The sequence below is a fragment of the Mesoplodon bidens genome (assembly GCF_964165515.1).
Source record: "Mesoplodon bidens genome assembly, chromosome: 14".
NCBI classification, from domain to species: Eukaryota; Metazoa; Chordata; class Mammalia; order Artiodactyla; family Ziphiidae; genus Mesoplodon; species Mesoplodon bidens.
Window position 1 is genome coordinate 31,594,764 of NC_138170.1, and position 26,870 is coordinate 31,621,633.

General features: G+C 40.4%; 1 protein-coding gene across 2 annotated transcripts in view; it reads left to right on the forward strand.

The window, feature by feature from the left end:
* The first annotated feature begins 5,123 nt into the window (after positions 1–5,123).
* Positions 5,124–26,870, forward strand: part of PPP3R1 (protein phosphatase 3 regulatory subunit B, alpha) — a 59,008-nt gene continuing 37,261 nt past the window's right edge. The window contains exons 1-2 of one of the 2 annotated variants that reach the window (XM_081253499.1): positions 5,124–5,560; positions 11,127–11,229. Coding sequence is in view for 1 of the 2 variants with exons in the window: in XM_081253500.1 (XP_081109626.1) it covers positions 5,558–5,560 (3 nt within the window). In the remaining variant the exon portion in view is untranslated. The remainder of the gene's footprint in view (positions 5,561–11,126; positions 11,230–26,870) is intronic. The other variant, XM_081253500.1, reaches the window with a different exon arrangement.

Sequence of the window (26,870 nt, forward strand, 5' to 3'; positions counted from 1 at the left end):
ATGAGTGCTGTTCGATAGGACTTTTTGTGATGGCCAACATGATAACCATTAGATATACAGCTATCAAGCACTTGAAATGTAGCTAATGAGACAGAAGAACTGAATTTTAATTTTATTCAATTTTAATTAACTTAAATGTAAACAGCCACAAGTGGCTGGAGGCTACCACACTACACAGCACAGACTTAGATTTAAACAACTATCCAAAATTCATAAATGGAAAATTCATAATTCATTCAGAAGTGGACTGGAGCCAGAGGTGGGATTAGAAGTAGGGTCTCACTCTAGTGCTACACATTGTCTTGTGTGGAGCATGTGGGGATAATGTGAGTGTGCCAGTATATATGAGAGTTAACAAGTATGACAAACAGGTTTTCTCTAGTGTTATATCTGTTTTTCATTTAAATCATATTTTCTGTTATGTTTAGGTAAATACTGTTTAGGTAAATGCTATAAGGTACATACTCTTCGTAACCTAGTAAAATGGAAATACTATCAGAGTCGAAATAAATGGCTTTTTCTTGGTCCTCATTTTTATGTGTAAGAGAGCAAAGAAATAAGTAAGAATTCTAATTCAGAAAAACTATTTCAAGACACACTCTAGGACATCTCAATGGATATGTATGAATGTAAACCAATTGCCTGCGCTACTCCATCTGTCTTGGTCCTCTTTGACTACACTGCTGGACCACCCCTTTCTCTTGAACCCCTCTCCTTTGGCTTCCTGAGCATCCTTGCTGGGTCTCCTGCCCTTCTGCCTAGTCCATTTTCTTTTCTGTCGCTTCTTTCTCTTTCAGTCACTTAAATGTAGATGTTATCTTTGGTTCTGCCCTTGGTCTGGCCCTATTGCTTCTATGCTTTCTGATTTCTGTCCTCTTTCTCATGGTTTCAACTGTCATCTTTATGCAGATAATTACTCAATTGTAATGTACTTATCATATAGAAAAATAATCAGTATAGAAATATAATAAAGTGCATCATGTAAAACGTGTTAACATATTGCCTTTAAAAACACTGTAGATTTTTTGTTCAGCACATGGAATTAGAGGTGGATTTAAGAGGTTCAGGAATAAATCTCAGGAAGCTCCTTCACCCCCTTTTCTTTTTCGTCCAGTATATAATACGGGAATAACTTATATAGCCAATTTACCACATAATTTTTGGAAACTTTTCCTAATTAAGAAATATTTCTAATCTGGATTTCATCTGAAAAGTAAATGATAGAGAAGATTTTATTTTGAACAGATTCAATATTATTAATTCTCTTTACGGGAATTAGAAAAGTTGCATACGCTCCATAATTTAAAAAGTAGTTATGCTTAAAATTAAAAAAAAAATTCCATCCAGCACTTGGTATACATTTCTCTTAAACTCATTAATTCATAAAGCTATATATTTTTAACAGCACTGTTTTCTATCCTTGTGTTTTTAATAGCAAATACAGAGTTTCAGCTACATTATAATTTAAGTAGGCTTTTGTAAGAAGGCCATTGTTTATAGAACTCTTTGTGAAATGGTTTCTATGGAGAAATGAGTTTCCCAGATGGAACTCAGAATCCTTGGCTCATACCTCGGCTGCTTAGCAAGAGGGGAACTAGCCACTTCCCTGCCATCTCAGGTGCCAAGGAACCTTTGCTCAACCACACCTTGGAGCAGGGGGCTAGCTGGCATCCCTGCTTTCTTCTCAGTATAAAAAGGGATTCTGGGAAGGAAGGTGATTTCTTCCCCATGCAACCTTGGTGCCCACAGCAAAGAGAATTGTGTGTGAAACTAGGTGGCAGAAAGGTACAAAATATTCTTAAATCTTGGCTTCTTGAGCTGGGACATATATATTTTATCTAGGAGGAGAGGCAGACGTTTCCTCTAAATGTATGTTAACAGATTTGTACTAAAAAGGAACAGACATTACTGATAAATCGTTTTAATTGAGTCTCTTTTTCAATTGGCATTTTCTTCCCATGTACACGTGTAAAATAAAATGTGGTTTCTCGTTGACATTAGTCAATATAATCATGAATGAAAGTGGGTATTTTGGGGTAATACTGCACTGGAATGTCTTAAACAACTACAGAAATGGTAATTTAGCTCCTCTGCCACTCTTATATACGATATATAAGTAAATAACAGCAATCAGACCTTTATTATTAGGCAGATTTCTGGATATTACAATGATCTGGATAAAATTACCTGTGACATACCTAACTTCTTAAAGATAACCATGGAAGTACTGAAGCCTAAAGCTGCTGTGGTCAAATATGACTGCAAACATTACTCTCTCTCTTCCTTAAAACGTAAAAAAATTTTTTTCTACTTAGCAGCTTTATTACCATCTTGGGGTCCTTTTTCTTATCACTAAGTAAGGGGACATTTGAAGATTTCAATTGCAATCTCTGTTTTTCAGTTGATTCCCACATCTCTCTCCCTTTCTACCCTACACCTCCAGCTTCTATCTACTTGGGTGCTTCCACAAAGATATCTCACCAGCAACACCAATTTAGCATTTTAAAATCCAATCTCATCTCTTTTACTCAGCAATCAAACTCCTCCTGACTTCTCTATTTCTCTCAATGGTAACACTATTTCCTGTTATCCAAACTAAAACTAGTCATCTTATATTTCTCCCTCTCCTTGTTCCCTACATCCGCTAAGTTGCATAGTCAGTCCATTTTTACTCCATGACTTTCCTACTGACCCCTTCCTTTGTCCACCATTGGTACGTCTCATTACTGCATGCCTAGCTGTTACCATTCTTGTAACTGGTAACTCTATCTTAAGTGTCTCTCCTTCCAACTCACCTCCGTAATACTTCCCAAGAATCATCTTTTGGTTGCTCAGTTTTCTAGGAATAACAATCCACTTATTAGATATGTCTTTGCCTCTTCACTTTTCTAATTATTTAAAAACATGTGCATTTTTGGCAGGGCTATTTGGTACCTGTTGTCTTAGTGGAAAATGACAAAAAGGAGAGTGATTATTTATCATACTTTCTTTTTTGACCTCAGGGGAAAAACATGGATATTAAAGGTGCATTTTGGATTTACCTCTCTTAATGGATTCCGAATAATTTGTTTCAGTGTCAGAGATGCTACCTGCTACGTGTCTGTATTTTATGCAGTATACACAAAGCTGGGAGAATGCAAGTGGTGAACTCTGGTACATTTGCAGGATGGGAAGAAACAAGTGAACTGGCCTTGTGTCTCTTGCTTTCATCAGTCACAGAGGCTAACCAACCTTTCACAGTGCTGAGCTCCTGAATTCCTGATTTAGGTTCACAATAGATATGTTAAATGATTATACTCTGAATTGGCTCAAATCATGACAAAATTATGGGTTACTCTAAACCTACTGCATCCCATATAGCTCAAATTCCTTCTTAGTATTTAATCCTCAGTCAAAATGATAAATTTGATTTTTACTAAATATGTCTGAGGGACACACACGCACACACACAAACGCAGTTACAGTGATTATATTATCTCTGAGAGGTGGAGCTGAGGGGGAGGAATGCTTAAAATATTGCACTTTAAAAAAATGAGCCTGTCTTAATTATACGATGAAAAACTAATTAAAAATAATATACCTAGAAAACGTAAATGACAATTTGCCTTAGGGATTTCCCCCTGTTTTGGAATACATTTTAGAATCTAAATAGCAATATATGTAAGTCAACACTCTTAGATTAAACGGTGGAAGAAACAGGGTCAATTTCTTGGCCTTTCCTTGATACATTCACTGTGTGATACAGCTTGTCATAAAAGTTACTTTTCCTTATTTATTCTGACACGGAAACAAAGTAGTTCTTATAGAAACGGGGGTGGGGAAACCTAGCGCACATCACTGGGCTTCTGTTACAAAAGATGAGTGCTTATCACAGCGCATAAGAATAAAACTCACGTAAGGAGCTTTAACAGACTGCCTTTAAAAACACTATAGCTTTTTATAAAACTACTCAAAAGGATTTGTCGATAAGGAGTTTCTGACCACTCAGTAAACATCTCTTGCTCTCTTTCACTCACACACACACACACACGCACGAGATTATCCAGACTTGAAAAGGAGTTAAGTGGTTAAAACTGTTGCAAAATGTTTTCTTCATTATCTTTATCACACCTCTCCTGGCAGCTTTTTCATAACTTTCCTCCTTATGCTTTTCTGGACTCCATTTCCCACCGCTGTCTGAATTTTCCGGGAATGGTAATTGCCACCACAGTGGATACAGCACGACTAAAGGGACAAGTGGTCAATCTGTTTTATAGCGTTTTTCCAAAACAAACACTGCCTCCCCGCGTCAAAAGGTAGCCTGGAGGGTTTAAGGAAAATCCAGAGCTGGGTGACCAGGGCTTTGCGGCAGTGGGAAGCAGCCCGTCTACACGGTTGTCCTGTGACTCCCCGCGCCTCAAGCTGCGGCCAACTCTGGCTCTTCTCCTGTCTTTCCAACCCGGCTCCTGACTGCCAACCCATACTGGAGTGTGGGACTGCGGGTACTGCGCCGGGGTGACAACTATCTAGATGTGACATGCATTCTGTAGGGGGTCCAAGCCATCACACTGGTGCAAAGATACCTGTCTTCGAGTGCAAACTGATTCCCTCTAGTCCCAGGGCCGGGATTGTCTTTTTTTTTTTTTTGTGAGGATCCTGGGTGGTTCCGACCTTAAGGCCGCTCATCTGCTCCTCCTCCCCGACGAGGCTCCCACTCCAGGGTCCAGGGCTCCCTTCGCCCAGTGCTCGCGCACCCCTTGCATTTCCTCCCTCCCGGGGCACCCTCGTATTTCCTCCTTCTCCTCCCGGCCCTGCCTCTCCCCCTTCACCCTCCCACCCCGCCCGCCTGCAGCCACATGACAGGAAGGGCTCCGCCACACGACGTCACCAGCGTCCGCGCCCCCGCCCCCGCGCTCCCCCCGCCCCGCACGCAGGGGGCGACCGGCGGAGGGGCGAACGTGGTCGGCGCGCTCCGAGCTCCCCAACCAGAGCTCGCCAGAGCGCCGCCACGGCGGCCGCCGACGAGCCGGCGCGCGGGTTCCCGGATGTGCGGCGCTCGCAGAAGCCCCGCCTCCGCTGCCGGCTCCGCGCGCGCCCCCGCCCTCCGCCCAGCGCGCCGCTGCGCTCCGCTTTCCCCTCCCTGTCCCGCCCTCCCCCTTTTTCGTGCCTTGAGGTTGCGGGTCAGCGCGAGCCACTGCAGTGAGTCCGTTACGGCTCCTGCGCGGGCGCGAGCACGAGCGCGAGGCTGCAGCCCCCGAGCCTCCTGGCCCCCTTTCCCCCCCGTTTCTGTCTCTCCCCCTTCTCGCCGTCTCTCCTCCCGCGCTCTCCTTCTCTGAATCTCGACCTTAATTTCTCTTCTCCCTGCCCGATCCCGCGTGCCCAGTCACCCGGCCGGCGCGGTCCCCGCTGCGCCGCCTCCCCTCCCCCAGCCCGCACCCCCTCCCCCGCGGGCGTCCCGAGGGCCGCAGCCGCCCCAGCCGACCGTAGTTGGGCCGCCGCCGCCGCCGCAGCTTCCTGCGGGAGCCAGTCTGAGCGCCGACACTCCTTCGCGCGAGCGAGCCGCCGACCGCCCAGCAAAATGGTGAGCCTTTGGCTTCCCCACGCACCATCGCTCCCCGCCCGCCGCTTCCAGGGGCGGGGGCGAGTCCGGACGCCCCGGGGCGGCTTCCCCCGGTGGAAAATTCGAGAGACCCGAGAGAGCCCCAGCGGCCCGGGGGCGGCGGGCGGCCTATTGACAGCACGGCGGGGCCCCGCCGCCCGCCCCCAGGCCTCCGCGGGGCGCCCCTCCGCACCCCCCCCCGCGCCCCCGGGATTCCGCCCCGGCCTCGACCCCCTGCTGCCTGGGCCGTCCGCTCCGGACAGTCCTCAGATCGGCCTGCCTTCCCTTTCCCCGGACCCTCTTCCACGTGGAGCCCCCCCTCACCCCCAGACTCACTCTCTCAAGTTCGGGGAGATTCCGGAATCCTATGGAAATCATGTGTGGCAAATGGCCCTTTATATAAGACCCACTTTCTCTCCAGGGCTGCTCTTTCTCCCACTCATACTCTGTTTTCAAGCAGCGAGCCTTGGAAGGAATCCTGCCTTACTTCCCCCTCTCCAGTTCGTGTTTATTTCACTGCTGTTTGCAAACGTACGAGGTTTTTTGTTTTTTGGTTGTTTTTCGCTGCTGCTTTACTCTGCAGTGGCGAACCGGAGAGGTCTAAGGTGTAGATTCATGAAAACAAGTCTAAACTTGGTTTGTGATAAACGGAGATACTTGTTTTTTAGTGCTTACTTACTGCCAAGGGTTTTTCGTTTTCTTTGTTACCTTCGTAAGTCTCTCTTGTGCTGGTGTTTTTGAATCATGGCGATTTAAATTTGTCTTTCCTTAGCCTCACATTAATCCCTAGGTAGAATTCATTGCTGTAGTGTTTCCGACCGACGCTAGGGGTGTGTCTCCCGCCTCTGTCACTGTAGCCAAGAAATCAACGACGCCCTTTTAGCCTGTTACCCTACCGGTTTTCTCGCTCCGGCTAGCCGGTGCAGTTTCCTCTTTGTAATCAAGAATTGCATGCATAGTAGAAAAAGTTTGCAGTGCTTTTTCATCTGTATCAGATATCCGAACAGGTGATTTGGTCGTTAGGCTTTTTCTATAAGTCTTTAAACAGTTGTCCGAAGATTTTTCGACGGATTGCTTGGCGTAATGTCTTGCACCTTGTAATTGCATTTATTTCACCTTGTATGTAGAATTTAAGCATTTCAAAATAGAGCGGTGGGTGAGTGAAGAGAGAAATTCTGTGGACTGCAACTTGGGATCAATTTGTGTGACCGGGGGGGAAGAAAGTGACATTAGTCAAGTAAGTCAGCTTTTATTTAAAACAGGACAAATGATTAAGTGCACCTATTAGTGTCCTTAAAATTCAGATTAGGAGCAGACTTAATAAATGATTAGTGGTTTTGATATGTAGAGGAAGTTTTACCCTGCCAACTTTGGAGGCAGCTCAGAGACGATTTTGGCCTTCAGAGTCAAAACTTAGGCTTTTCGAGACTTACAGAAAACAAGTTAGAGCGGAGCCATTCATACTGCAGCCTTTTTTTTTTTTTTTTTTTGCATAATCTTTTGGAGTTATGAATTGAACTTTAGTGCTTTAATACAACTTCTTTATACATGTATTTTACCTGAAGGTCCAGATCTTGAAGATCTTTGTCCAGTGTTTTTACCTCTATTTATAAATGATACGTTTTGAGGAACAGTGACCTAGTCTTGTTGTTTATGCAGTGTATAGCAGAATGATCTGCTTTCCAAATAGTTTTTTTTTTCTTGAACAATAGGCTGAATTTTGAAAATTCTCTTTTAGGTCTTAAATTTATCTTCCTGATACTCAGTGTTTCCTTATTTTTCAAAAATACTTTTAAAATCACCGTATGAGATTTTTTTCTTCCAGGTCATTATTTCTCTCTTCTTTACAGTTTCCTTTTTAGTATTTATTTTCTGATTCACTCTTGGCTTTTTTTCCTGCAGTCCTCTCAATAACATTTCAGGACATAATTTGTTGTGACAGTGGCCCCTCAACTTTTAGGATTATGTTGGTCTGCTGAATATAGCACTGGTTCGAAAGTGTCAGGACTGTAGCTCAACTCTGCCATATGGAATATTGATTAATTCAAATAAATTGGACTTTGGAGTGATCTGGTTCATTTATCTTGTTAATTGGGCATACAGTTCTGAAAACTTTCATTCCCTTTGGAAAATCTTTATAACTTTTACTGAGTATTATGGACATACATTTTTGTCAACAGATTTTAATTTCTGAATATCAGTGATTAATTCAAGTAAGGGGAAAGTAAAAAGGCTTAGAGATTGAATTGAGCCTATCAAGAATCTTTTTTGACAGGTATTAATTTTACTTGCTACCTTAAAAGTAGCCTACTTCTTTTTTTCCTGTTATAACCCTTCATCTCTATTTGGGTCTTATTAAACTGTTGAGCAGGTGGGCTGAAAATTATGCATATGCATATAAAAATGTGAGTACTGAGCTCCAAAGAATTTTTCTTGAACCATTAATGGTCAGTCGTCTATGATTAAATAAATAAATGGATGTTTATTTATTGAAATAAATATATCATCACAATATTTTCTCTAGGTAGGTATGTGTAGTTTTAGATAGAGTACTTCAGTGTTACTGACACACAGAGGTAAAATAAGAATAAAATAATCAAGTAGAATGTTTAGATCGGTGTGATTGAAAACAGTCTCTCAGTAATTTTTGAAGGAGTAAATTTTGTAGGGGCATTTTTAGAAACAGTTAACTTTTTATGTAACAGATGTAGTTTTTACTGTGTCATTAGTGTAACTCAGAAATATGACCAGGTTTTTTGGTATCTCTTTTTCGTTGGAATAGGTAATACAAATTTTGTTTTGGATGCATATATGAACATAGTGCATAAATAATTAGCTATTCTTTTAAGTTTTGTTTCTTAGGCCAACCTTACATTTCATAAGTGACCTTTTTTGTGTTTTTAAACTTTGTATTACAGTTATCTCCACCATCTGTAAATAGAACCTAAAACACATTTATTGCTGTCTACAATAACTGCACTTGGAGTTGTACCCAGCATATTTTAGTTTGGATTCTCTGACCAAGAAAGGCTACTTCAGAAAAAACCAAGCAACCTGTCTTATGGCCAGCAGAATTAAAATTCAGGTCAATCATAAAGAGAAAATTTCTCCATTTACTATGTCCCATAGTGGTTAAGAAAATAAAAGGGTTCAGAGTACAAGGTAAAGAAGCTGACTAAGGGTCAGTCAGCAATGAGAGAGGGACAGACAAGTGTGGGAGGCTCAGGCATCTGTCGTAGGTTGTAAGGCAAGCAAAAGTACAAGGCAGTGTAAGAAGTCAGCTTGGGCCAGGAGGATTAAGCGAGTCAGACAGACCGTGGGCCCAGAGTCGGGGCAGTCTGCTGGGATTCGTTCAGATGAACGGATACTTGTAGGTTTCATCTGCATTTCACTGGTTACTGTGCCAGGTTGTGGAGGATATCAAAATGATTAAGGCAAGTTTCCTCCCTTCATTTAAGTAGAGAACATGAGACAACTGCCAATGGGTGTGAAAGAAAGTTAGCATGTTACCATATGAATAATATACACAAAGCTGGACAGAAATTGAGGAAAGAGCAAAATCAGTTTCTTTTGGGATTAGGGGAAGTTTTATGAAGGAGATGACAATTGAGCTGGGTCTAAAAAGATTAGCATTGCAGTAGGCAGAGTCGGAGGTAGCTAGGAAAAGACTCTAAATCCTGGAGCTAGGAAGAGACAACATAGATTTGGAGCACTGACACTCAAAATGTGATTCCTGGACAGCATCAGCATCATCTGGGAACCTGTTAGGGCCCACCCTGAACCAGCTGAGTCTATAACTCCAGGGCTGGGGCCAAGCAGTCTAGATTTATATACCTCTGGGTAGTTCTGATCTATGCTAAATTTTGAGAGCCACTGTTTAGAGAATAGCATGGAATGTATTTATTTAAATTTTAGTTGAGTGTCTGTTAATATACCTAGCATTGACTATACAAACAGAAGACATAATTATAGTTTCCAAGAAACTTAATCAACTAGGTGAACAAGACAATTATTATGCAGTGTGATATGTGCTATTAACAAACTAAACATGGGGTGTTGTAAGAGCACATGGCAGGGGAGAGGTGTAATCCAAACTGAGGTGGGGATTGGATGGAGAGATGAATGAATGTCACTCAAAGAAAGCTTCATGGAAGAGATGGTGCCTGAGCTGAGGCTTAAAAGGATGAATATTTAGCCAGTGGGAAGGACACTCTAGGTAGAAAGCTTTATGTTTAAAGCCACTGAGGCATGAATATATAAGCCAGTTCAGCATGGCTGGAGGGTAGGGGGGTAGGGTGGAATGGAGAGAGAGGGTGGTCAGGTAGATTGATGTGGGATCCTAGAAGGGTTTGCATATCACATGAAGGAATTAATATTTTTTTCCTTAAAGCCTGTGGGAAGTTATTGTTTTTAAGCAGGAGAATGACATCATCTCATGTACTGTTTTAGAGAGATCAGTCTTAATGGTCATGTGGATAAAATAGGATAGCTGAATGTAGACATGGGGACCAATTAAAAAATTATTACTGTAAAGTGAGATAATAAGGACCTGAAAGAACGTAATAACAGTGCAGATGGAGAGGAGGGACCATGTATGAGGCACATTTAGGAGGCAGAAGATAGGACTTGGTGACTTGGATTATGGGGAAGGAAGGGGTGAATCTTGCTGTGGCTTCTGGCTTGGGTGCTGGATAGATAATACTGCCATCCACTCAGCAAATATTTATCAAGAGCCTATGTACTTGGGTAAGATTTGATTCGAGGGATACACTAGAATGCTATTCCGCCCTCAAGAAACATCCAGCTTTCTGGGTTGACTGTTGTTTCATCTCTAGTCTTCTCTTATCATTTGGTAATTAATGCTTAGAATGCTATGTTGCAAGAGTCTAAGTTCAATAAGATAGAGTGTTGTGAAATATTAACAGTGCCTGCTGCATAGATATCATGGTCTAGGAGATAGCAGAAGGAACCTGACAGCCTGGAGGTAGGAAGAGGCAGCATATGTTTGAGCAGTGATTCTCAGAATATGGATCCTGAACTAGCAGCATCAGCATCATCTGGAACCTTGTTAGAAATGCACATTCTCTGTCTAGGAGATACAGGAGAAGTAGATTTAGGGGTGGTGATGATTTCTACCTTGGACATGGTGAATTTAAAGTAGTCATGGGGGGACTTCCCTGGTTGCGCAGTGATTGGGAGTCCGCCTGCCAATGCGGAGGACACGGGTTTGGGCCCTGGTCCAGGAGGATCCTGCGTGCGGTGGAGCAGCTAGGCCCGTGCGCCACGACTGCTGAGGCCTGCGCGCCTGGAGCCCGTGCTCCGCAGCAGGAGTGGCCCCCGCTCGCCGCAGCTGGAGAAAGCCCGCGTGCACCAACGGAGACCCAACGCAGCCAAAAATAAAAATAAAAAAGTTTATATAAAATAAATAAATAAAATAGTTATGGGACACCTAGGTGGATATGACCAACAGGTAATTCGCTATATCTGGATCTGGAAGAGAAATCTGGGCTTATCTTAAAGATTTGAGTGTTGTGCGTATTTGTTCTAGGTAGTAATTGAAGCCATGAAGCTGAATGAAATCCCATAGAGAAAGAATATAAAGTGATAAGAGAAGAGGACAAACCCTAAAGAACACTGCATTTAAGAGGCAGGTAGGAGATGAGGAACCTGTCAGTGTTGTCTGAGAATAAATAGGTAGTTGGAAAATTAGCTGAGTGATGGCATATTTGAAGGAGTCAGCAGTGTCTAGATTTTGCAGAGATCAGGAAAGAGAAGAACTGAAAAGTGTCTTTTGGGGACTTCCCTGGTGGCACAGTGGTTAAGAATCTGCCTGCCAATGCAGGGGACACGGATTCGAGCCCTGGTCCAGGAAGATCCCACATGCCATGGAGCAACTAAGCCCGTGCGCCACAACTACAGAGCCCGCACATCTAGAGCCGGTGCTCCGCATCAAGAGAAGACACGGCAGCGAGAAGCCCACACACCGCAACAAAGAGTAGCCCCCGCTCTCCGCAACTAGAGAAAGCCCATGCGCAGCAACAAAGACCCAATGCCGCCAAATAAATAAATAAATAAATAAATAGTGACTGTACCAATTTACATTCCCACTAACAGTGTACTAGGGTTCCCTTAAAAAAAAAAAAAGTGTCTTTTGGAGGGATCAGAAGAGTTCTGGTGACTTTGGCAGTAGTACAGAAAAACACCATTTTGTACCGGTAGCAAGGAAAGCCAGGATGCTGTGAATTGAGTAATAAATGGGTAGCCAGAGGTTGAGTATAGACTGTTCTTTAATGCTTTGACTAGGAGAGATGATGAAAGTTAGAAAATTTAGGTTTGAGGAAGAATTTATTTTGGGGGTTAAGGGAACAAGCCAGGAAGGAGGGAGCAGTTGAAGACTCAAAGAGAAAAGATGGAATTCTTAATAGTTTGAGGGCCCCAGGGAGGTAGGAGGGTATATGAGTCTCCTTAGACAAGAAGAGAGATTTTTCTCATCCATTAACATGGGAGAGAAGGAGATAAAAACTATTATAGAGGTCAAAAGCTCTGAGACAGCAACTTCAATTAAGCCCTAGGTAATGAAAATAAAATTGCAAAGAAATGTAAACTGAGAATGCAGAGGCCTTGTCTTTGTCTTTTCATTGTTATATTCCAAATACTTGATATATGATAGATAATTAAGTAGCGTTTGAAGAAGGAATATATGGACAAATAAGTAGAATAAAGGAGTAAGTGCTGATGAGACAGTGGAGGCAGTGAGCGTCAGTTTGGAGACATTTATGGAAAAATGGACAAAGAAAAGTTAACTCTAGTGGTTTACAGTTGAGGTAAATTCTTTGCAGGATAGGAGATGTCAGGTTTTTTTTTTTTTTTTTTTTTTTTTTTGCGGTACGCGGGCCTCTCACTGCTGTGCCGTCTCCCGTTGCGGAGCACAGGCTCCGGACGCGCAGGCTCAGCGGCCATGGCTCACGGGCCCAGCCGCTCCGCGGCATGTGGGATCTTCCCGGACCGGGCCACGAACCCGTGTCCCCTGCATCAGCAGGCGGACTCTCAACCACTGCGCCACCAGGGAAGCCCGATGTCAGTAGTTTTATTTTTATTTTTTGTCCGCGTTGGGTCTTCGTTGCTGCGCACGGGCTTTCTCTAGTTGCGGCGAGGGGTCTCCTCTTCAATGCGGTGCACGGGCTTCTCATTGCGGTGGCTTCTCTTGTTGCAGAGCACGGGCTCTAGGCACATGGGCTTCAGTAGCTGTGGTACGCAAGCTCAGTAGTTGTGGCGCGCGGGCTCTAGAGCGCAGGCTCGGTATTTGTGGCACACGGACTTTGTTGCTCCGTGGCATGTGGGATCTTCCAGGACCAGGGCTCAAACCTGTGTCCCCTGCATTGACAGGCGGATTCTTAACCACTGAGCCACCAGGAAAGTCCCAATGTCAGTATTCTTTAGAGTTAGAAGAGAAGCAGGGAGAGGGATCTGTGAGGAAGAGGATGATTAGTGGAATGAGCCTTAGAAGTGGTAGAAAGAAGATGGGTAAGAGGAAAGGAGGGACATCAAAAAAGAGGGGAAAAAACAAGGTGAGGAGAGTAGGCCATGACGACAGGTATGTTTTAATAATGGAGTTCAAACTAGGTGACCTAAAATCACCTCAGCAACTGGGGGTAGTTTGAGGCAAGATCATCTGCTGAAGTTGAGACTGAGGCTGAGGTGAATGAGGTGAGGTTGAGGGTGAGTAGTGTGGAAAACGATTATAATATAGATTTTGAAAGATTTGATAGGCGGTTAACAGGGTATTAAGTAAACCTTATTCAATAGTAGGTGGACCCAGGACTTAGGAAATTAATCTAGGAAACAGGAGTTTTAACAAGAAAAGAGCTTAATACTTTGTCAGTCTTTGCGTTAGTAATTTCTGATCAAATTACATAGTTCTAAAAGGAACTGTTTTCTGAGTTCAGGTTTTATGGTAAGGGGAACATCTAGTTGAAGATTAATACTCTTAAAACTTTTTTAAAGTTCTAAACACACAATACATTTGCTTAAAAAATAATACCACACTGGGGCTTCCCTGGTGGCGCAGTGGTTGAGAGTCCGCCTGCCGATGCAGGGGACACGGGTTCGTGCCCCAGTCCGGGAGGATCCTGCATGCCGCGGAGCGGCTGGGCCCGTGAGCCATGGCCGCTGAGCCTGCGCGTCCGGAGCCTGTGCTCCGCAACGGGAGAGGCCACAACAGTGAGAGGCCCGCGTACCGCAAAAAAAAAAAATAATAAAAATAATACCACACTGAAAGGTATACAATGGAAAGTCTTTCCTGGCCATCCATTCTCCTTGTGTTGATCATTGTTAAGTTTCTTGTATATTCTTCCAAGAAGTTTTTTTTGGTGTGTTCCCCCCATCCTTTTTTTTTAAAGCTATGCCAGTATGTGGATTTATTAATTTTTTATAATTTAGCTTTTATTAAGTAAGATTACAAAGGTCAGACTTAAAGAGATTTTTAATGATGTCATGCTCTAGTTTACAAATTACAGGCAGTTTTATTCCAAGGTTTTGAACCATCTTTGAAATGTAAACATTGAGTCAAAAACAACTCAGCATAATTTTTTAAATTAGTTAGCAGTTTCATAATGGTTGAGGTTGGTACTTCAGCTAGGGTCTGAACTATGTCAATATTTTTATGAAATTACTCTAGGGAAAATACTGTTTTACTAGAACATTTGTTGTACTTATTTTTCCACTTAGCACCTTATTAACAACATAGATAACAAATTTTTAAATTAAAAAGAGAAAATGATCTCTGAAGTGTAGTGGAGAAAGCATCTATTTTATTTCAAGCTTGCCAGATTAAAATTTCTTCCTCACTTTTGCCCTTCCAAATAAATTTTTTATTCAACAGTCCATATTCACTTTCTCCCTTTCCTGATTTTTCCTTGGACTCCCATATCCACTTTGTGGTCATGGGTTGACAGTAATTATAGCTAATGTATAGATCTGGTGCAGGAATGAAATTTTGAAATGAAATGTGACTAATTAATGTTTCTGGGTTTGTCTTTGGTTTTTATAGTCTTGTACTATAAAAATATTTAAAACATTTGAAGATTTCTATAGGAAATCCTTTAAAGTTTAGCACAGGTAATTCAGCAAGTCATAGGTTCTTATAGATTAGTTTCTCAGAGTGTTGTTTTGTTAGTTAAAGCCCTTTCTTACCAGTATCATCAGGAGGGCCACATGGTAGCCCCATTGCTATCCCAGAAAACATTTCTGTGAGATAGCACTTTGACTTGTGTTCTGGGAGCATTATTAAATTCATCTGTGCTCTAGCCAGGTCTCTCTTGACTTTTGTAAACAATACAGAGAATTCATTTTTACTTGTATGTTAGAATTAGGTATGCAGGACTTCCCTGGTGACACAGTGGTTAAGAATCCGCCTGCCAATGCAGGGGACGCAGGTTCAAGCCCTGGTCCGGGAAGATCCCACATGCCACGGAGCAGCTAAGCCCGTGCGCTACAACTACTGAGCCTGTGCTCTAGAGCCCACAAGCCACAACTACTGAGCCTGCATGCCACAACTACTGAAGCCCGTGCACCTAGAGCCCGCGCACCTAGAGCCTGTGCTCCGCAACAAGAGAAGCCACCGCAATGAGAAGCCCGCGCACCGCAGTGAAGAGTAGCCCCCGCTCGCCGTAGCTAGAGAAAGCCCGCGTGCAACAGCGAAGGCCCAATGCAGCCAAACATACATACATACATACATTTATTAATTAAAAAAAAGAATTAAGTATGCAGTTTAAAACCTAGGGATGAGAGTGTGAAGCACAGGCACCTACAAAAAGAGTCAAACCTTTACCATTGGCATTGTTAGAGCTGTCTGTTAGCACTTTTATTTATTTGTACTTTATCTAGTTTCAGGGATGGTTTTCTTTCATATGCTCCTGAGTGCAGTGCCACAAGCAACCTCCTATTATAGGCATGCAGTAAGTTGGCATCCAGCTTATTGCATGCCAGCTTGTAAGGCAATCTTTAATTATTTGCTTATAAGGTAATCCTTAATGAAAATTAGAATGTCAGGAAAAACAAGTGCTAATAGGTAAATAAGGGAAATCTGTGATTTTATGTGTGCTCATGTTGCAACTGTTTTCTTAATAAATAGAATTTCATGAATTATAAACTAGCTCATAGTAATCTTTCTCAAATAGTGAATTTATGAATGAACAGGTATACTTCAGCTCCACCTTCCTGTCTAGCTGTCATTCTTTCTTTACCGTGATACTTTTGACTCATCTGTATTTGCTTATTTTCTTGTTTTTCAGTCTGCTACAGTCTAGATCTGTGATGTCCAGTTCAGTAGCTGCTAGCTACATGTGGCTATTTAAACTTTAATTTAAATGAATTAAAATGAAATAAAATTGTGAATTCAGTTCTTCACGATATCTACGTTTCAAGTGCTCAGTAGCTGCTTGTGGCTAGTAGTTACTGCATTAGCGCAGATATAGAAGATTTCCAGCATTGCATTAATGTCTGTTAGACAGCGCTGGCCCAGAATGATTACGCATCTGCATTTCACTGAAACTTACTATGTTGGCAGTCCTCTTCTAATTATCAGCATGAGGTTGGGAGTTGGGAAGATTTGACTTGAGATTCTGGTTCTGCCGTTTTCTAGCTAAGTGACCTCGAACAAATGCTATAAACTCTCTAGACCTTGTTTAGTACATGTGTAAAATGGGAATCACAGCACCTGAGATAGTGGTGACAGTAGAGAGTGTCTGGAAATCACTCATTAAATGTATTTGGTTCTTCATTCTTCTTACTTGACTTCTTGGTTATGTTGGGCCTTGCAGGGAACTCTTCAAATTCTCTCCTCTTCTGGCTTTTGTAACGTTTTCTGCTAGTGGCTCCTCCACCTCTCTGACCACTTTTGATCTTCGTTGCTTGCCTCTCATCTGGCTTTGGTCCAGGGCCCTCTTAAATATGATTGTATCACTTTCCCATTTAAAATCTCATACATTGTAGAGACTAAATCCTTAGCGTAGCCTGTAGACTTCATTCGTTCTACTTGCTGTTTACTTCAGCTTCTTCCACCATGTTCTGCTTTCTCTCTATACTATAGCCTCTTAAACCTTACAATTATTCAGTATTTTATGCTATGTTTGTTCTTCCATCTGTTTATTCTACTCTCAGAGCCTTTTGCATGGACTATGTTTGGAATGCCTCAAAAGTCCTTCAAGTAAGTGACTGAGCCTCCCACCCCCATGCCAGGTCAGGCCATGTTCCTGTGTTATACTCTTTTAGTAACTTTATGTCTTTGTAGCACGTGATTAATTAGCCCTATAGGTGTTTGGCTGTTTTCTGTCTCCCCATGATATAATGTGAGTTCTGTGGGAGTGGGCATCATGGCTGTCTTGTTCTTCCATACACCCCTAACTGCCAGTGTAGGCTCGTATATATTATATAAATATTTATTGAATGAGTGAATTGAGTAAATGCATGAATTCTTTGTTTATTCTCAAAGTTTCATCATCTCCTATGTACTGATGATTCATATTTTCAGCCCACATCATTCTCTTCTTCTCTAGTCCAGAGTTCTAACTGCTTACTTGATATTTATCTAAATAAGGATGTCTGTAAGACGCCTCAGACTCAACGTAACAAAAACCACATGCATTATATTATCTTCATATTCATGCTTCATTATTCCCTAATTTTTCTTAATGGAAGCAGTATCTGTCCATTTACTCCTATCTGGAAACCTGGTGTATACGTTTTACTCCCCTTCGCCACTACCTAAAGCAATCATCAGTTACAGTCTGTACTAAAAGTATGACACAGAACACCTCCTGACCTGGTTTGGCGGTGGGAGGCTTAGTCACTCACTTGAGGGACTTTTGAGGCATTCCAGTCTGGCTCACATACTGTCCATAAAGAGGAAAACATACTTAACAACGTTCCCAGCATATTAATGTTTCCTGCCGTAAGCAGTGGCAGCTGAATCTAAAATACACTAACACAGCTGAAAGCAGCAAGCTACTGAAGAATAGAGTTCTGTATACTCTATCCATATACCACATTCTTCCTCTTGACTGATTTTGGCCATTTATCTGTGTTGAAAGAATTTATTGCACATTTCCCCCAGATGTTTGTGCATTTTTTCTTTGTTTCTGTAACTTAGCTTCAAATACCCTTTACACTTTTTTCTATTACATTTGATCCTCAAATAACGTGGGTTTGAACTATGTGTGTCTACTTACTTAACACGCGAATTGTTTTCAATAACTACAGTACTGTGAGCGTGGGGGTTGGTTGAACCTGCAGATGCGAACTGCGGATACTGAGGGCCGACTATGGGGCTGGAGCATCTGCGGACTTTGGTGTCTGTGGCAGGTCCTGGAAGCAATTCCTGTGAATACTGAAGGACAGCTGAACTTTGTTTGAGCTGTGCCTTTAGAAAGTGCCAGGCTTATTAGTTACTTAGCACATCTTTAACTATGTTAATATGCTTATTAGGATTCTTGTTGGTTTTGTTAATACTCTGGTTACAGAGTTGCACAGGTTTTGAGTGTCTTGCTTCCAACTCTTTTCCTTAAGCCATGTTATTTTTAATGTGCGACTGTTTGTTTTAATGTGTAGTTTTAAGAACATGGAGATTTTTCAGGAACATAAGTATCATGTTATGGTAAGTGTGTCCTGTCATTTAGATCCCCAAATATCTCTTGAATCAAATTCTTCTTTATCCCCGCTGCCACTGGCCTCATTGCAGTTTCATTTATTTCTCACCTGGACTATTTCTGTAGCCTACTTGAGGCTTTGCTCTTTTTACCTCCAAGTTCTTCTTCATTCTGTCTTCCATACTGCCACTCATTTTTCTTCTGAAAAGGAAATCTAGTGTCACTACCTGATTTAAAAGTCAGTGACCTATCTTCAGAATTAAACATTTAAACTCCTTTTCATGGCACTCATGTTCTGATCCTTATTTCTAGCCAGGCTTATGCTATAACCAAGTCAAACTACTTGGTTCTCAAATGCCTCATCATTTTTCACTTATTGGTGCCTTTGTATGTACTTTTTTTTCCCCACCTGAATGTCCTTCCGCTTGCTTTCTCTGTCTGGCAAACATCAAGATCCTGTCCCAGTTGCATTTCCCAGCTCCTCCAGGCAATCAGTGGCCATTTGTAAGTAACTGTCGTTATAGTACACCCCATATTTCATTGTGTTTCATTGCCTCCTCTACCAAGCCATGGGCAGAGCATGCATTTTTATTCATCTTGGTGAAGCCAGTTCCCTGTGTAGTATCTCTCATGGAATGTAAATGTTAATGCAGGATGGGTAGGTAGGCACTTGTCCTGGTGGCTTGGGAAGCTGAGGTGCAACTGAATTAGTTATATCTGTCGTCTAGGGATAGGGAGGTCTTTGAAAGTCCTGTGAATAAACAGAAAGCACAAGTGTGTTAGGCACAATGGGAAAGTTACCAAAAAGGAAATTGCTGTTGATTCTAAAAGTTATAGGACTCTTTTATGCTTTAAGATTCTTTTTACCTATCTGAGTAAAGTGTCAGTTATATGTGAGAGTGTTACTTTCATTTGTTAAATGGTAAGCAAACTTTTTCATAAATAACACTCAAAATTTATAAAGAACGTTTAATTTTGTTCACTTAAACTGATTTATCTTAACATTTTCTAGATGTATTCTAGAACAGCTGGTAAAGGGGGACTGAGACTCTAAATCTTTGATTTCTTAATTTAGCAAACATACTACATATATCAAACATAGTGTTAGGTGCAGAGATGTCAGGAAAAAATAAATAGCCCCAAAGACTTCACAGCATAGATTGAGTCAGGCATGTAGAGGGAAAAATTTTAATACAATGTAAGTGCTTCAGTAGAGCTATTAGAAGGTGCTAGATTTCTTCTGATCACTCTGCTTGACCAGTTTAAACTTAACATGTAGCAGCTCTTTGGACATTTTATTATTCATTTTAGTCACATTACTCATCTCATAGAGTTGTATAATGTCAGGCAGTTACTTAAGTGCTGAAAGAATACTGCAATCACTTTGTTGTGGATTATGGTGCTTTTTTTTGAAGTGCAGTTGATTTACAGTGTTGTGCCACTCTCTGCTGCACAACAAAGTGACTCAGTTATACTACTCATATAGACATACTATTTTCATATTCTTTTCCATTATGGTTTATCGATTATATTGCTTTTAATGCATTATATTTGATACTATGAGACATACTATGATGTGGTAGAACACACATGGGATATAGAATTGGAAGACCTATACTGGAGGATTTTATATATATATCTGTAAAATAGCCACAAGACTGCCTGATTTAGAGTTCTGGTGAGTATTGGGTAAGTTAGTACCTAAGATGTTTGATAAAGTGCAAAATACTGTTTACATTTAAAAAAATCAAACTACTGAAAACTAGTATGTAGTGTTCTAGGCAGATCTAGCTTTCATAATCACTTCATTCTAATTTCTGTATAGCTCTGTCCAGTAATGTGCTTATTGACAAAGTAGAAAATGTATCAGAATGTTTTGGATTACAAGTAACAGTATCCTCCCATCTAAAAGTGGCCTAAATAATAAGGAATGTATTATTTCACAGAATAAGAAGCCCAGAGCCAGACAGTTACAGGGTAGTTTAGCAGTTGATCAGTTTCATCAGAGACATAAGTCCAGTGTACTTTAGAGCTCTGCATGTCAGGAGAGGGCTGTCATAATTTGACACTACCATCTGGCTGAAGAAGAGCAGGGAACACTTCCTCAAATTCTCTTTATTAGAGGGGAAAAACTTTCTTGCAAGTCTCATAGCAAGTTCTTTCTTAGATCTCATTGTGTTTTTCATGTTTTTTGCATACCACAAAAAAGACCAAATTCCTTATTCAGGCAGCTGAGTTTTTATTAGCTGGCTAGCTTACTTTATATCACCAGAGGATAGGCCTTATAGTACTAAAAACAGCCTCATCAATATTTTATTTGGTACTCTGAACAAAAGTGGCAGATTTTTGATGGGAACATTGGCAGTGAGAATTATATCTGGCTTCTGATGTTATACTGTACCTCTTCCCTCACCAATACATAGCTGTCACCCCGTGTTGTCAGCCTCATTAGCACAAATATTTTCTGTACCAAGTCTACCATAACCAAAATCGTAGATCTGATAAGGTACTTCTACCCAGAATATATAACAAATTCTTAAAACTAAACAATAAAAAGACAGCCCAACTAAAAAATTGGTAAAGGATTTGAATAGACATTTCTCCAGAGAAGACAAACAAATGTCCAGTAAACACATGAAAAGATGCGCAACATCATTAGTCATTAGGGAAATACAAATCAAAACCACAGTGAGATACCACTTAACACCCCACTAGCATGGCTGTAATCAAAAAGACCAGGTAACTGTTGAAGATGTGGAGAAATTGGAACCCTCATAACATTGCTGGTGGGAATGTAAATGGTTGTAGCTGCTTTAGAAAACAGTTCCTCAAAATGTTAAACACGGAGTTGCCGTAAGACCTGGTAATTCCATTCCTAAGTATATACTCATAAGACATAAAATGAAAAACACGTACACAAATGTTCCAGAATAGCCCCCCAAATGGGAACAGTTCAAATGTCCATTAACCGATGAATAAAATGTGGTATATCCATATAATGAAGCATTATTTGGCCGTAAAAAGAAATGTATTGATTTTTGCTTCAACATGGATGAATCTTGAAAATATTCTGCTGAGTAAAAGAAACCAGTTACAAAAGAACACATATTGTATGATTCCATTAATATGTAATATCCAAAATAGGCAAATATGTAGAAGAGACAGAAGGTTAGATTAGTGGTTGTCTATGGCTGGGGTGAAGCTGGGAAATGGGAGTGACTGCCAGTGGATATGGACTTTCTTTTTGGAGTGATGAAAATGCTCTAAATTTAATTGTGGTAATGACTGCAGAGCTCAATGTACTAAAAACCACTGAATTGTACACTTTAGATGGTTGAATTGTATGGTATATGAATTATATCTCAATAAAGCTATTATTTAAAAAAAAACCCTTACAAAGCTGTAGTAATCAAAACAGTATGGTGTTGGCATAAAAACAGACAAATAGATCAATGGAACAGAATAGAGAGCCCAGAAATAAACCTATGCATCCATGGTCAATAAATTTAGGGCAGAGGAACCAAGAATATAAAATGGGGGAAAGGACAGTCTCTTCAATAAATGGTGTTGGGAAAACTGGACCACTATCTTACACCATACACAAAAATCAACTCAAAATTGTTTAAAGACTTGAACATAAAGCCTGAAACCATAAAATTACTAGAAGAAAACATAGGCAATAAGCTCCCTGATATCAGTCTTGGCCATGATTTTTTTGGATATGACACCAAAAGCAAAGGCAACAACAACAAAAATAAACAAGTGGGACTACTAAAAAGCTTCTGCACAGCAAAGGAAACCGTCAACAAAATGAAGGAGAGAAAAAACAAAACGGGAGAAACGGGAGAAAACAAAACGGGAGAAAATATTTGCAAATTATGTATCCAATAAGGAGTTAATATCCAAAATATATAAAGAACTCATACAACTCAATAGCATAAAAACAATCTGATTGAAAAATGGGCAGAGAATCTAAATAGACATTTTCCCAAAGAAGATGTACAGATAGCCAACAGGTACATGAAAATTTGCTCAACATCACTAATCATTAGGGAAATGCAAATCAAAACCATAACGAGATATCACCTTACACCTGTTAGAATGACTATTAGCAAAAAGACAAGAGATACCAAGTGTTCACAAGGATATGGAGAAAAAGGGACCCTTGTGCACTGTTGGTAGGAATGTAAATTGTTACAGCCACTATGGAAAACAGTATCGAGTTTCCTTAATAAATTAAAAACAGAACTACTGTGTGATCCAGCAATCCCACTTCTGTGTATTTACTCAAAAGAAATGAAAAAACTAACTCAAAAAGATATATGCATCCGTATCCATTGTAGCATTTACAGTAGTCAAGACATGGAAGCAATCTAAGTGTCCATGGATGGATGGATGAAGAAATTGTGGTATATATATTTCTATATGCAATGGAATATTAGCCATAAAAAAAGAAGGAAGTCTTGCCATTTGCAACATTATGGACAGACCCTGAGGGCATTTTGCTAAATGAAATAAGTCAGAGAAAAACAAATACCGTATCTCACTTATACGTGGAATCTTAGAAACAGAAACAAAACCCCAAAACCAAACTTACCCATAACAGGTAACAGTTGGTGTTTGCCAGAGGCAAGGGGTGGTGGGTGGGGGAAATGGGTAAAGGTGTCAAAAGGTACAAACTTCCAGGTATAAAATAAACAACTCATGGGGATGTAATGTACAGCATGGCAACTATAGTTAATACTGTGTTGCATATTTAAAAGTTGCTGGGAGAGTAGATCTTAAAAGTTCCCATATAAGAAAAAAAATTATTAACTGTATATGGTGTTGGGTGTTAACTAGACTTATTGTGGTGATCATTTTGCAACGTATACAAGTATCGAATCATTGTGTTATACACCTGAAACTAATATAATGTTATATGTCAATTACTTATATCTCAATTAAAAAAATACTTGAGGTGGTAGGTCTGCTTTGGCTACCTAACAGATTATTACTTCTAATTTCTCCTGCAAAGTCATTTCTTCTGACTGAACCTTCCTTATTTCTTCTCATTGTTATCATCTAACATCTTTCTGGATACTACAGTTTTTCATTCAGAATTTAAGTACCTGTGTCATATTGTCCCTCTAGGTTCCACTATCACTTTGTCTTCATGTACACCCTTGCTTTAGCAACATTAACCTTCTCCATAACCCCATGTACTTTCTCTCTACTAAAACTATATCCTATGGCCATAGGCAGGGTGGTCTCTTACCATAATCCAGAACTCTTCCACAGCTAGGACTTTATTTCCTCTGTTTTGAGATTATTTTCTTAATTATTGAAAATGCTATGACTTTATAGAGTTTTCTGTTTTGGGATTGTGTGTGTTTTTAAATTAAAATATAGTACCAAATGAGTATTGTTCTCTACAAGAAGTTGTTGGACAGTTTGTTTCCATGTAAAGTATTCCATCCCTTTACTCCTCCTCTTCTCAGCTGTCTCCACCTATCTCACACCCTCTCACTGTCATGTTTCTGTGATTGTTACTACTGTGTTAGATACATGAACAACACATTTTTAAATGGCTATGTGTGAGTTGTCAGCAACAAGCCACTTGAATTTAAGTGTTCTAAGTTGCGATGAAAACAGTTTCACTAACTTACTTCTTCTCTTGTATAATACAGAAAGGGTGTGGCTTTATGATATATTGGTAAGAATACTATGGGAATTATATTAGCTTGAGTTCAAATTTGATCTCTACTACTACCAACCGTGTGACCTTGTGCAAACTGTTTAACCTTGACATCCCATTTACCCAGAAGATTGTTCGGAGGATAAATGAGAAGGTATATAAAGTCTCTAACAGAGTACCCAGCACATAATACTTCTTTTTTTTTGTATTCTGTAATGTTAACTTTCCTTTTTCCATCCATGTTTATGTTCACAAAGCTAACTTTTAAAGATTGTTTTCTAGATCCATCAGTTTTTACCTTTAAAAAAATCCATTGGAACTCGACAGAGTAACAACATTTATTGTATTGCATGTTTAGTTAGTTAGTTAGTTTGTTTGTTTTCATGGAAAGGCATTTTATCAGCAGTGCGTACTTGTCAATCCCAATTGCAGGGACCTCCCTGGTGGTGAAGTGGTGAAGAATCCGCCTGCAGTTAGGTGCAGGATGTAATTCACACAGAGTCAGAGTGTTAGAGGTTAGCTTTGTGAAGGACAAATCTAGTTACAGATAATACAGACTAGTGACAGTTACAAGATAACTAGGATTGATTAACTCTTTCAGGCCAGTTTATGCTGCTTCCCTAGCCTGTTCACTCTTCCCTTTATTTTCCTTGTTACCAGGAGAGGAAAAACCTCATTTCTATTTTTTGTTGCAACAGGAGCTTTCCTTCTTAGATAATGTTAAATGTGTAAGTTGTAACATGTGAAACATTTTTAACAGTTTTTCTCAAAGTTTTGAAACACTATTAGCCAGGATCATAGTGCAATAGGATAGAATGTTATTCCTTGAAAAACTTTGTGTGTGTGTAGAGTTAAGAAGCAGTTGTATGTTTATGATTTAATAAAATAATTCTAAAGGAAAAAGAAAAATCTGCCTGCCAATTCAGGGGACATGGGTTTGAGCCCTGGTCCAGGAAGGTCCCACATGCCGTGGAGCAGCTAAGCCCATGCGCCACAACTACTGAGCCTGCGCTCTAGAGCCTGCGAGCCACAACTACTGAGCCCATGTGCCACAACTACTGAAGCCTGCACACCTAGAGCCCGTGCTCCGCAACAAGAGAAGCCACTGCAATGAGAAGCCCGTGCACCGCAATGAAGAGTAGCCCCTGCTCGCCACAAATAGAGAAAACCAATGCACAGCAACGAAGACCCAGTGCAGCCATAAATAAATAAATAGATAGATAAATAATAAATAAATATTTTAAAAGAACCAAAGTTAAAAAATATCCCAATTGCATGTTTAGTTTGAGCTAAAGTAGTTACTGAAATTTAGACTGGTACATTTAAAGTAGCTGAAGGATTTTAGAACTTCATATAAATTGTCTTAATTTGAAGAAAAGTAATTTCATTGTTAGAATAAAACCAGATGAAAAGAGCCACCAATTAAGATCATTTTAGAGATAGTTTTGTAGGGCTAGTTTTGGTAATTACTCTTTGTGTAGCAATCTGCATAACTAAGAGTTGTTACTGAGCAAATTAAAGTTACACCTTGCCTTTTTAAAAAATAAAAAGTATTTATTTATGGCTGTGTTGTGTCTTCGTTGCTGCACACGAGCTTTCTCTAGTTGCAGTGAGCAGGGGCTGCTCTTCGTTGCGGTGCGCGGGCTTTTCATGGCAGTGGCTTCTCATTGCGGAGTGTGGGCTCTAGGCACGTGGGCTTCAGTAGTTGTGGTACATGGGCTTAGTTGTTCCGTGGCACGTGGGATCTTCCCGGACCAGGGCTTGAATCCGTGTCCCCTGGGGTTCATTGGCAGGCGGATTCTTAACCACCGTGCCACCAGGGAAGTCCTACACCTTGCTTTTAATAGTATGACTTATATAAAGTCTGAACCTACACCCCAAAATGGGAATAATTGTTATTTGTCTCCTTTGTGACTCTTAACTCCCTCCTAAAATTTTTCCTTGTATGCTTTCTAGAACAATATTAGAATATGATCCATAATAGAAACCAAATACTATATATGCTCTATTATAGTCTAAGAAGACATCATGGAATAATATAGATTATGATAAAGCCATAATGGAATATTAAACTATTAAAATAGATTTGTATTCTACTGATTCTCTTTCTGTATTTAATAATTTGCTTTATTCTTAGTGAATTTCTCATATAATTTTTTAAGTGTTAGTATTCTATTTTTTATTTCATTTTCCCTTTTTTAATGGACTCTCCTTTTAGTGGTGAAGGCTATTATCTGTATGCTGATAATTTCCAAAATCGTATCTCTAGTCACGATCTTTCCCCTGAGCCCAGGTTCTGTACTCGCTGGATATATCTACCTGGATGTCCATAGCCCCTTTACAGTTTCAAAATTGTATGTTTGGGGGACTTGAGAATCTGCTGTGTTTATACTTTGATCATGCCTAGCATGTTGTATGACAGACACATGGATGGGCATTTCCCCCTCTCCTCACTAATTGTTCTGTTCAAGGGTATAAATAGCAGGCTCTTTACATGCAGAAAAATACTTCAGAGTATTAATAAAGCAATATAAAAAGTTAGAAATTCATATAGTAAAGCTATATTTATATTCAGACAGCTCAGTAAAAGAATAATCTGGTGTGTTGTGAATTAGTCATAGTATAAAATAAGAGATAAATAAGTTAGACTGCATTAAAATTAAGAACTTTTCTTCATCAAGTGGTACCATTAACCATTCTCCACTAAAAGAATCTTGGGCTCCTTGGAGAAATAGCTGATTTCAGGACTGGGGCAGGGAAAGTACAATGTATACTTGGAACGTCCTGTGCCAGAAGGTTAGGAAGGCCCATAGAATGATGGGAATATATTACAAGGACACAGGAACCAACCTGAAGGGGAAGGTTCCCACTGGCCAAATGTGGGACAATTTAAACATCAAATTAGATAATGATAAAAGATTATAACCCATTGAAATAAAATCCATTAAGTCCACACTGAAATACCTAAGTA